The 12447-nt window shown below is 42.2% G+C and overlaps 2 protein-coding genes across 4 annotated transcripts in view; one reads left to right on the top strand and one right to left on the bottom strand.

Moving 5' to 3' along the window:
* Positions 1 to 9255, bottom strand: part of PGM3 (phosphoglucomutase 3) — a 31985-nt gene extending 22730 nt beyond the window's left edge. For 2 of the 3 annotated variants that reach the window (XM_037004950.2, XM_017663585.3), the window contains exons 1-4: positions 9122 to 9255; positions 7413 to 7618; positions 4110 to 4294; positions 2247 to 2314 (exon numbers count right to left, since the gene is read on the bottom strand). In XM_037004950.2, coding sequence (XP_036860845.1) covers positions 2247 to 2314; positions 4110 to 4294; positions 7413 to 7616 — 457 coding nt within the window. In that variant the 5' untranslated portion in view covers positions 7617 to 7618; positions 9122 to 9255. The remainder of the gene's footprint in view (positions 1 to 2246; positions 2315 to 4109; positions 4295 to 7412; positions 7619 to 9121) is intronic. The other variant, XM_017663582.3, reaches the window with a different exon arrangement.
* A 178-nt stretch (positions 9256 to 9433) lies between these two features.
* Positions 9434 to 12447, top strand: RWDD2A (RWD domain containing 2A). The gene is given in 2 exon segments (XM_017663587.3): positions 9434 to 10565; positions 11531 to 12447. Coding segments are annotated over 2 exon segments (876 nt in total). The 5' UTR covers positions 9434 to 10364; the 3' UTR covers positions 12206 to 12447.

Genomic DNA, 12447 nt, shown 5'->3' with positions numbered 1-12447 from the left:
GTTTTATGAAGGCAACTTTGGCTCCAGTGTAAGAATTAGACGGCAGGAGATGGCAGAGCTCAAAAAAGTAGATGAATGCTTGGACTATATGAACGGAAGTATACAAGGAGGGGAAAACGATATTCCAGAAGACATACTAAAGAATGAAACAAAAGGATTTTGTGACCAATATTAAGTTTACCAAAAAAATTTACTAAATAACTGTCATATACAGTTAACAAAAAAGCACCACCCATCTATTCCACTGCTCAACTCAGAAACCTAGAACAATTCTTCACAGCTCTATCCTCAGCAGGTATCACAAAATCCTTTGAATTCAACACTAATTTCAGATTTTTCAATTTCTTTTGCTATTATTACTTTTATATGAAGTACTGCACAGTCTCCTGGCTGGTCTCTTTTCCTTCTTACAACCTTCCTGTCTCTCTATACAATACTGAGACCAGATGGCTTAAAATGAGAACTTCATCATATTTCCATGCATGAAATCCTTCAACGGAGTCACGTGCAGGTGGAATACAACCCCAATCCTTGCCACACCCTGTAAAATGATCTGGGCCCTGCCTACCTCCCTAACCCTGTCTTCCTCCTACCTTGCCCCAATGCTGCATTAACCATCTTTCATTTCCTGAAGTACACTAAGCTGAAGAGAGAAATGAGGGAAAGGTTTAAAAAAAAATCCTTTAAAAAAAATCAGTTTTCTAAACTAAAACACTAGAAAAATGATGGCTCTAGAGACAGAATGACAGTGCTGAAAAGACCAATCAAACAGGGGATGTTAGAAAGAGTAGTTTGGGGCAGGGAGAATCTGGGGTAGGGGCATGCACACCACCCAAGGGGAGACATCACTCAGATTGGTGCCTCACAGGTCGTAAGCCCAAGCCTGTAAGTGGGCCAGAGAATCTACTGAGTGACACAAAACTAGCATTTCTGCATCTTTTCTTTAGCAGAAAAGAGGAATACGTGTCACGTAGTATGGTTTAGTATTATTTAATGAAACTTTTGTTTCAATTATATATACACATCAATACAAAATGGTTTCTTGCTATGTGTGACACTCAGTGAAAAGAGACTACTGGAGGGCTGTACATGGCACGTAGTCAGAAAAATGTTTGATGAGCTAATGAATGAATAAAAGAATATATGTAGCTGGAGCTACAGCAGTGATGACGATCTCTCAGAGATCACGCAGAAGAGGGAAGTAAGCAATGTCTGTATTAAGAGAGGAGCCCACAGAAGAAGAGGCAGAGAAATGGGAAGGTTATAGTATGAAAAGCTACCAAGACGCTACTGAAATAAAAACTCCGAAATACCAAGCCTCAGTGATTTCCGGGTCACAGGCCCCTCTGAGTATCTGACCCCGCCTGGAGGGGCACCTATGCCGTGACCCTGCGCTGTGTCAGAGGGCCCTCTGGGTCCCTGTCCTGACCTGAACACTCGCCGGAGGGCCTGAGGCCACAGGCTAAGCATCCCTGCTTTACAACAGCCACAGGATTTGGAATTAGAATTCAGATGAATGTCAGGAGAGAGATTTCAACGGAGGGGCAAGGAGGGCACCCCTCACACTAGGCTGAGTAGCCGCAAGAAGAGCAAACGGAGAGGTGAGCCAGGTGAGCTCTTGGAAAAAGGAACACACAGGAGCGGGGAAGCTGAGAAGGTCCAGAGAAGGTATTCTTAAAATCCAACACTAAGAAAGTTCACTTCCAAGCACAGTGGAGTGACTGCAGTCACAAAGGGTACAACCGATACGAGAAGAGGATTCTGTTTTGCCAGAGAAGCCTCTGTTTTGCCACATTAAATTTTTCTTTTGACTACACGATTTGTTGTAACTGTTCCCCATGACTATTTGATAGGTAAGAGCTTAGGTATCGGTTACACAGGCATTGCACATGCGATCGGCCAGCAGGAATGCCTGGTACTGACAGCAGCCCCCCAGAACGAACATCTTCCAGTAACTTCAAGGGGTCTCCTATAAGGAAATTCAGCTTTACTACAGTAAAGGGAGTTGTTTAAGATCAGTGTTGCTTATACACAATCTCCCATAGGTAAAAGAAAATACACATGCCCTGAACAAAATTTTTTTTAATTTTTTCAAATGTTAAAAGCTAGTATTTTATATCTAGGAGTTCAGTTTTTAAAAACCTTTTTTGTTTACCTGTATTTTCAGACTCTTCTGGAATAAATATGTATTACTTTTGTAATTTTTAAAAAGATAAATGTAATTGACAACTCGGATAACTACATACCATGGAACTGAGCTCCTAAAACAGTCACACCATCTATCACAGACTGTGAAAGTTTCTCACTGCTGGGCCTAGGAAAGAAAAGAAAGAAAATACTACATTGCATCCTGAAATTAACAGAGTTGCTAGTTCTGAAAGCAAATGCAGAAACTACATGCTACAAATTTCAGAGTAAGTTCACTCTATTTGCACTGAAACCTGTCAACTCTGAAAACATGAGTAAAATTATGCATTTTCTAGTAGCCTTTCACAACACATTTCTTGGGAAGACTTTGGCTTTTAAATGAATTTAGCAAATAGATATAAAGGATATAATTATACCATACCCAAATACCTTTTCAAGTTTGACTATAACAACATACACATTGCCTAAGAATGGTTATAGTATTTCATGTACATAGGGTGCTTAATTCAGTACTGGCTATTAAACCTCTAAGGTTACAGAACTTATATTTCATTTTAAAAAGTCAGAAAAAGTACTCATCTATTTACAAATAAAGCAGATCATTATATAACTGCCTTGTAGAAAAAGATGCTGTATATCCTTTAAACTAGTTAAAGTAAGACTAAAAAACATGTGGGATGGCTTTATCGTGGGACAGTAATTTGCTTCAGAATTTAAGTCACTTGGCTATTTCTGCTATCTATAAATCCACAATCAGTGGTGTCTAGAAGTCCCTCTGGTAACACCCTGAGGGTAAAACACCAGTCCAAGCCATCAGGAGATTGAGTAGAAATTTCCTTTACAAAGAATTTCTGGCTAAAATCAGATCTTAAACAAAAAAGACTGATTCTGTTTCAAAGTAAACTTTTAATCTAACATTTCATGAAAATATATTTCTGTAAAGAAAGGCAAAAACCGAAAAATGACAAAGTAGCCGCCTTTATCCATGGTTTCACTTTTCAGTCAGTTATCCACAGTCAACCACTCTGGAAGCAGAAGATCCTCCTGACATATCCTCAGAACATCAGCAGTAACCAAACTCTACATCACAGTGCCTACCTACATCATTCACCTCACTTCAGCTCGCCATGTAAGCATTTTATCACCTCACATTATCAAGGGTGGGTACAGCACAGTAAGGTATTTTGATACAGAGACCACATTCACATAACTCGTACTACAGTATAAATGGTTCTATCTTATTAATTATTGTTGTTAAATCTCTTAATGTGCCTTATTTATAAATTAAACTTTATCATAGGTATGTATTTATAGCAAAAAAAAAATAGAACATATACGGTTTGGTACTATGCAGTCTCAGGCACCCACTGGGTTCTTGGACTGTGCCCCCTGCAGATAAGAGGGGACTACTGTGTGTTGAAGTAAGGTAGATAATGTTTTCCAGTGCACTGGAACATAGGGAAAATGATATAAATATATGAACCAACAGTAACATATATTACAAAGAAAATCTCTTAAAATAATGATTTAAAATCATGTGTTGTTACTGTATAGGGGAACATACTAAACCTACAGAAGTAAAGAGATGGCAGACATTTGTTAAGTGTTTCTCTCATGCCAAGAAATAGGCATTTTACATACATGATTTCATGAATGTAAAAACCTCACAAAATCCCTGTGCTAGGCTTAGCAACATTTTATAGATGACCATAATAGAAGCTCCAAAAGCAAAGTAACCTGCTCAGATCACACAGTAAGTGCTAGAGATAGAATTCAGACTCTAAAACCCGAGTGGCAGTAGTGACTTTGCTCCCACATCCAACTAAAAAGGCCTGGTAGGCGGAGGAGCCAAGCAGGACAGCTCCGCTTTACCGCCTTTCACTTGTCACAGCTACTAAAATGGAGGCGAGCACTTCTACTGGGCCCCCACAGCTGCTGCCATCAGAAACTGTGACCATCACCTGGTATCTCTCCCCATCACTATGAAGGCATTGCGCTGCAGGTCCACGGCTGCTTTCTCCGTGATGGCCACCAGCACTCTCTGCAGATCTTGCTGCTCGGCATTTGCCAAACAGGTAGCATGTTCCTCCCAGGATGGTGCCAACATTTCACCCGAAGGATCAACCAATTTTACACCATTGTCTTCCTTAAAAGAAAAACAAACCATAAGCCATGTGTGCATATTCACAGGGTGAGCTGAGGCAGGAGACCCAACCTGTTCACCCCCAGAGGGAGACAGCGATGGGCAGGTGGCTTCACTGGGACCACCAGAGACTCCCAGGTACTGGGCAGGTTGCTTAGACACATTACGTCAGTAAATCCTGACGACACACATATCAGCCTAGCTAATAATCCTATTCAGATTCTGAGAAGTAATTTGTTTATGGTCATACAGCCAATAAATGTTAGTGCTGATATTAAAACATCAAGTCTATATGACTCTTAGTTAAACACAATGGCCACTCTACTACCCTAGCTTTTTAAAAAGGCTGCCACCGATGCATCCACCATCAGTTAGCTGGCCAGGGCCCAACCAGGGCAGCGCGAAGCTCCTGGAGATCCTTCTCACATTGGCCCTGGACTCCAAGAACATAGCAGCCAGTGTGCCAACCAGTGGGTGGCAGAGAGGCTGAAAACTGCCTCCCAATTCTATTCTGCTCAAATTTCTGGAAAAAAAATAATGTAGTTCAGTGTGAATGTCAACAGAAGGAAACAGCTCAGAATTATTTCAAGAAGTACTTCTGGAACTAGCAATAAATGTGGTTTTATGCCTTCAAGTCATTGGTGGATTATGATGATTTAGATACACATTTATAGTGATCCACATTTAGAAGATGGATAAGCAATGACCTCTTATTTGAAGGGAAAGAGGTGGTCACAATCCTTCACTAACTTACACAGCTTTAAATTGCTCCTGAATTTGCTACAAGGGCAAAAATCTCTCAAGTAATCAAACAGAAGCATATTATGCAAACCATGTTCTAGTGAGCTGTAAACAGTACCGGATATAAGAGTTAAATTGTCGGATGATCAGCTATGGAAGTACATTTTTCTGATAAGATTCCTTTCTCTTAAAAAATAAAAGCAGTTCCTGTGTGGTGGTCTCCAATAGGTTCTTCACAATGGTATAAAGGTCATATCAAAGTGTGGACAAAGGGTTTGTCTGTGTTTATACAGAGGATCAAAGCCTAATTTGGCTACCCAGAAAACGAATTAAGATACAATATGAAGAAGAACTTCCAACATTCATCCTCTGGAAGAGTCATTCCAGAAGATGATCATCAAAAACTTCAACAAAGATCCTGGCACTGTTGCAGTTGTAGCTGCATTCATCCCACCGGTTCCTGAACTTGCCATTGGAATGAAGGAGATATCTAAGTTGGCCTGTGCATACAGTAAAACAACAAATTTGACTGGATCTATATTGTCGGAACTCAGCCAAGAATTAGGAGAAGTGCAAGTTGCAGTACTCCAAAATCGTGTGACTATAGACTATCTATTGTTAAAAGAACATATGGGATGTGAACAGTTTCCATGAATGTGTTGTTTTAATTTTTCTGATTTTTATCAAACTATTCAAATTCAGTTACACAATATCCATCATATTATTGATAACTTTCAAATGCCTACAGTACCTAACTGGTTTTCTTGGTTTCACTGGATATGGCTGGTAATTGTAGGTCTGCTTTTATTATGTAGCTGTATTCCTATTATATTAATGTATGTGTGCAATTTAATTAGTTTAAAAGCTATACATGCTTATGTCACTCTACAAGAAGATATGTCAAAGAAATAATCAATCTTCCCATGTTTTCTTCCGTCTGCTACTTCTATAGCTTTTCTTCTTCCTTCCTAATTACAGCCCTTTAGTAGAATTCGTGCCTCATATCAAAAATTACCAAGTATCATAATTCTTCCAAGTGGTAAAGATACCTCAAGACAAATGCTGGGCATAGAAGCCACAGGGCATGAATCTGCAAAGAAGTAAAAAGCTAACCTTTTCAAAGAATATTTCTTCTCTCTCACTTACCAACTTTACATTTCCTTGTATGGCCCCGGAAGACAGCTGGTTAGCCAGAGATGGGTAAGATTCCTCAAAGGAGGAACAACCTAAGACAGGCACAGTCACCGGGGGGCCATCAGGTGAGAAATTGGGGATCAACAGAGATGAGGCTTAGAACCTCACCCCCCATTTTGAGAGAAATCTTCTGCATCCATGGATGTTTTGTTGCCCTTGTCTAGCTTGGATTAATACTTAGTCTATAGGCACAGACCTGATCATCTACATTTGCCCTCTTACAGCACTAAATTATGTTTTCTACCTTTATCTTGCATCTACCTACCACTTCAGCATTTTATAAAAAAAAAAATAAGGGAGAAATGTGGGATTCACACATAAATCAAGTATAAAAATCAAATGAATAATCAAATCTGACTTGTTTATAGTTCATGATGCACGATCAAAACCGAAAGTTTCTGTGACATGACTGCCTTTGCACTGTTCACCATGTAAGAACTTATTCACTATGTAAGAACTTGTTCACCATGTAAGAACTTGTTTGTTATGCTTCAGGAGATTGGAGACTGTTAAGAATTAGGCTTGGGGTTGATTAATGATTGTGCATTGAGTCCCCTATACAGAATTTTATTGTTGTTAACAACCATTTGATCAATAAATATGAGAGATGCCCTCTCAAAAAAAAAAAGAGTTAAATTGTGTCAAAGGAATACTTTGATAAAAAACTTAACTGTAATAAATACTAGAACTATTGGCTGCATCAATAGTCTGTCCAAAGCTCAGTTTTAGGTTCCTAGGGCCACCTGTTTCTTTCTTCATTCAGAACAGGAAATTATTCCCAAACTATAGAAAACTTGCGTGGAAATTTTCAAAATGTGATGTCTTCACAAATGTTTTCCCTTTCCCGCACCTTGACTCCAGTCTCTTTAATCTCTGCTAAGTTAATAAGATAACACTTTTTACTACTGATTCTGTCCCAATGCAACTAACTTAGAAGGACTTGTTATTTCTCTAATATGGACACGTTCCAAAAAATGACAGTCTCATTTCATTCTCCCCACACCCTCCCAAGAGTCATGAGCTGAATGACCATTCATTCAGAAAAAGCTGTTTCAAATCCAAAGACACATAACAAGGAGAAAGTATGTTACTAGAATTGGAATTTGTACTTTGGGTCCAACTGCCCAGACTCTAAGATAAATTTTTGAAAATAAAGTTTTGCTTTATTAGAGCACTAAATCATTACCTCAGGGTTGTGTGATGCTGTTACCATGACTCCTATTGTAGATTTTGTATGTTTTGACCTCAGGACAGCTAATAACCCCATGCGAAACATGACGTGATCAAGATGTTGTGCTTTTGTTCGGAAGCCAGCAGTCCCATATTGAAGAATGAGTCCACTGGGCTTGGCATGCAATGCTGAGTGTTCTATAACCGCATCTAAATCCATGTCTACAAAATTAAGGAGTATTTTTCAGGCATAATAAGAAATCTTTCACAGACCATTTACTTCAAAAACTTCTACCCCAAACTAATAGGTCTGCCTCATTGTGAACCTCCCCCAAAAAAAGATGTTTGAGAGAGAAAAGAACGGCAAGATAAGCCCTGAGGGTAAGCGTTACATGGAAGATCCTGTACAACTTGTCCACTCCAGGGCAGATTCTGAGCAGAAATCAGATTGCCCCCCATGTGGGGTCTAAGGCCATTCCTGGGCCCAGGGCAAATTTAAAATGGTGCACTCTCGACTAAAATGAGGATTCTACACATAGATCCAGAGAATCCTACGAGATCAAAGACCACCTCATTTTACAAATGGGAAAATTTAAGTCTGAGCCTCAGTTAAATAACCCAAATTTACAGGGGCATCTGGTGACAGACTGATGCCAAAGGTCATACTCAAGAGGATTGGGACTACACATTCCAAGTATCTGGGAAATCTGTGTAGTTCTTCTGCTATTCCTCCCAAGCTACAGAGACATATTCTCAAAAGAAAAACAAAGGGCAGTAGCTTCTGCAAGACTGCCCAGGTCTCCTAATATTCCTTGAGAGGATTTTCCTACTTTCATAAGGGAGGATCAGAATATTCTTTTAATTCAAGCTCTCTAATTAGCGACATATTACTTGTACCTTTAATTTTAAAAACCAAACATCAACCGTTTGCCCACGAATACTTCCTTCTCTAGAATACTCAAATTTTAAGCCGGACGGTGGGTGTCCAACCTCAGCTGTATGCACTGTTCACTTCAGGGGTCAGGCCCATTCCCAGTTAACCTGGAGGTTAGCAGCAGTCCTACAACTGCCACCTCTCACTCCCTTGTTTTGTCCTTCATTGCTTCAGTGAACAAAAAGTTAAAGAAAACAATGAAAAATATCTGTTTTTGTCCAGCTGGAACTAGCTGGCAAGAGCAGGCTGATTTTAGTTCAGGCCAAAGTGATCAAATCTCTTTAACAAACATGAACACATTCTGTTAAAAAGTGACCAGTCGGTTATGTGTCATGACGGTTTATAAGGGCGTTAAACCAGTTTCAATTCCAAAAGTCCTTTAAAAAAATTAAAAGTTATGATAAAATGCTGCCATTTTTTAATGCAGTTTAGGTCCTAGAACTACTTTCAGTTAGTATGCTAATGCTTTTATCAGAAGTATTTCCAATCCCAACAGCGTGTACTCTAATAAAGTATTCCGTCCATTCAAATGCCGACACCTCGTTTGCTCCCCTCCTCCCGGTCCCGGACCCGCGGCCCGTTTCCCGGAACCGAACCCCCGGGGCGCCCCCGCAGACGGGAGGACGAGACCCCCGGCGGGAGAGGCCAGCCAGGCCCCGGGGCGCACGTCCGGGAACAGCCCGCCAGCCTGCCGTCCAGCCGTCAGTCGGCCGAGCCCCTGCAAACCGGGGCGTCTCCTCCTCTGGCCAGGCGCTCGAGACCCCGTTCCCGGAGCCGGAGACCGCCCTCACCTGCGCCGCGCGGAAAACCCCCGCTGTCAGCGCCCGCAGCCGCCCGGCGCCCTCAGAACCCGCGGACGTGGCCGGGCGTGACTTCCGGCTTTGCGGCCACGCCCCCAGGCCAATCGCGGAGGGGAGTGGTTCTGGGCCCCGCCCCTCGCAGGCCGTGCGAGGCTCACGTCTGCGGAACTGCGGCTCCCGGCTCTGCGCGAACTTGGGGCTCCGCCCACTGCGTGACCGAGAAGGGCGGGGCCCCCGCGGTGGCCCGAAGGGTGGGGCCGAGGGTAACGGGTCGTTGGGGCAGTGCGACCGCAGGTACGCAGCCCCTGCCTCCGTCTTAGCTCGTGGTGGGCCCCGCGTTCCCGGAAGCTGGGGTTCCCAGCGGTCACGGATGGGGATACAAGCCCTGATTTGGGGCCTCTGACACAGTAGTCTCGGCCACATCCCCTTTTCCTGCATCCCCTTCTCGGTTATCGAGGTTCATCTCCCAAACTTTAGACTCCGGGAAGCCTTCTCCGGCCACTGCCCGCTCCCCACCTCCTGGCACCAGGCTCGCACTAAACATTTATTTATGTTCCTGTAATAACCCCTAAGCCTGGCCCTTCGGAGCAGAGGCCAAGAGGATCCAAACAGGCCGGAGCTCCCAGTATGCCTCCCCGGACCGGTGTGGCTCCCGGGAGAGGGGCAAAGTCCCACCCGGAAGGAGTCCTTGCTCCGGGACTGAAGGGCGGCAGTTGGCGTTTGGGGCTGCGGGAAATCTGCACCCCGACGCGCACGCGCTGCAGGGGGCACTCTTGCCGCAACGTTCAGCTCCGCCCAAACCTGAGACGTGGCTGGGTTTAGGAGGCTAGGCCCCCTTGCCTTTCCCAGAATTGAGGCTTGCAGAGCATCGGCTGGTGCTGTTTGACAACCACCTGCAACGGAATAGCTGGGATCACTTGTTGAAAATACAGATTCCCGGATCTAGATCGCAAGCGGGGTTATCAGGGGGTGGGGAGGTTGGAAAGGACTGGGAATCTTAATTTTAACGAAGTATCTTGGGGATGTGCATACTACTAGATTTTGGGGTCAGCACATAAAGCAGGCGAGTGTAAATATCCCGGTCTGTGCCCCTAGCTCTCAGTGCATAGAGTTCCTGCAGAACTGCTTCCTCCGAAAGGGGCTTTCGGGAAATTCCGCGGGACACCATTGACATTGACGAACCCAGTGTCCGTGGGCCTTTGCAATTTTCCTGGCAGGTTGATTTTGAGGCAACATGTCCACTTCACTGAAAGAATGTCTGCAGCTTCAGCTGCTGGAAATGGAAATGCTCTTTTCTATGTTTCCTAACCAAGGAGAAATACAACTTTAAGATATAAATGCCTTGACGAATATAAAGAGATATTTGGAAGGCACCAGGGAGGCACTGCCACCAAAAATCGAATTTGTGATTACACTCCATATTGAGGGACCCAAGGTAAGTGCCCTGAATTGTTTTGTTGCCAGGTACCCAGTTTTTATTGGAAACACTTGGAACATAAGCTTTCTGTCCATGAAACAAATAAATACTCCAAATGCATGTTTGAAAACAAAATATACTGAAACATGGGATGCTCTGTAAACTGCCTTCAATAAATACCTGAATTTTACTTAAATATGAGCACCTATTTAACAAATATGCCTAGTGTTTTTATTAAAAATATCTTGCAATTTTATACTAACATTATTCTGTTCAATTATCCAGTTTTTTACCAATCCAACTATTGTGAATGGACTATCTTGTACATATATCATGATTTTCACAAATCTATATATTGCCTTTAGCAAAACTGGCTTTTAAGGAGTAAATGAATGTTTCTTTGGGGCACTATAACAGAAGCAAATACAGATAGAAAAGCTAAATACTAAAAATGAATTCACTGTCATCTTCTGATCCATTTGTCTCCAGCAACATTAGCCTAGGTGGTAAGTGGACTGACTAGGCATTTGAGAACTACTTTTCTAGCTATTTCCTGCTCATCCCTTCAACTGACATTCCCTCACAGGGGACTTCCTGGTTCCCTGGGCTGGATTCAGTCTCCTTGCTTACACATTTCAGTGGATGCCTGTACTTTTCCCTGGTAATGCTTCTCACCATTGAAATTAAATACTTGCTATGTGTAATTATGTCTGTCTCTTCACTAGGCTCTAGACTTCATGAAGAGCAAAAAACAGTGTCTACCTCTTTATGTTATCCTAGCATAATAGTACCTGGCACATGGTAAGTGTTCAATAAGTCCTGGAATGGATGAATAGTGTATGTAAAGTGCTTAGTTACAGTGTCTGGCACATAGCTGAGAATAGTAGCAGTAACTATTGCACTATCAAAATCATGTAGTTGGCACTGACAAACTAGCTTAGGTGATTTTATGGTGCTTAAATTTAATTGATTTTCTTTTTAAGGTGAAAATTGGTTTGCAAGTAACCATCCCTCACAGCTACCCCTATGCAGAATTGCAGCTGTTTGGACGGTCTGAACTTGACAGACAACAGCAGCTACTTCTCAATAAAGGTCTGACTTCTTATGTAGGGACTTTTGATCCAGGTGAGCTCTGTGTGTGCACAGCAATCCAGTGGTTACAGGACAATAGTGCCTCCTATTTCCTGAACAGAAAGATCGTTTATGAACCATCTACACAAGCAAAGCCAGTTAAGAATACATTCCTCCGAATGTGGATCTACAGTCACCATATATATCAGCAGGACCTAAGGAAAAAGATTTTGGATGTTGGGAAAAGGTTAGATATGACTGGATTTTGCATGACAGGAAAGCCCGGTATTATCTGTGTGGAGGGCTTCAAAGAGCACTGTGAGGAATTCTGGCACACGATCAGGTACCCCAATTGGAAACACATTTCCTGTAAGTATGCTGAAAGTATTGAAACTGAAGGAGATGGGGAGGATCTGCACCTTTTCCATTCTTTTGAAGAATTACTCCTTGAGGCCCACAGTGACTGTGGATTAAGGAATGACTATCACATGAATCTGGGCCAGTTCTTAGAATATCTAAACAAACACAGAAGTGAGCATGTTTTCCTGGTATTATTTGGTATTGAAAGCAAAAGTTCAGACTCTTAGGAAGCTATTAAGAGCCCTCTGCTTATAATTTCACTAAGTCAGTATTTCTGTTAATAAGACCAAAATATAGGACCAGTGGCTATTTGGTGTCCTCTGTGAGAAACCTAGCTTCAGAATTTTTACCTGGTAATGAAGCCACATAGGCCTTTTAACTTCATAATGGTGCAACTGTGATGTTATCTCTGTTCTTATGTTAAATGAAGACTACTTAATTGTAAAGTAATAAAAACCAGTCAATTTAA

This window comes from Manis javanica, chromosome 13 (genome assembly GCF_040802235.1).
Source record: "Manis javanica isolate MJ-LG chromosome 13, MJ_LKY, whole genome shotgun sequence".
NCBI classification, from domain to species: Eukaryota; Metazoa; Chordata; class Mammalia; order Pholidota; family Manidae; genus Manis; species Manis javanica.
Note: the sequence above shows the minus strand (reverse complement) of the source record. Positions and strands in the feature narration are given on the sequence as shown.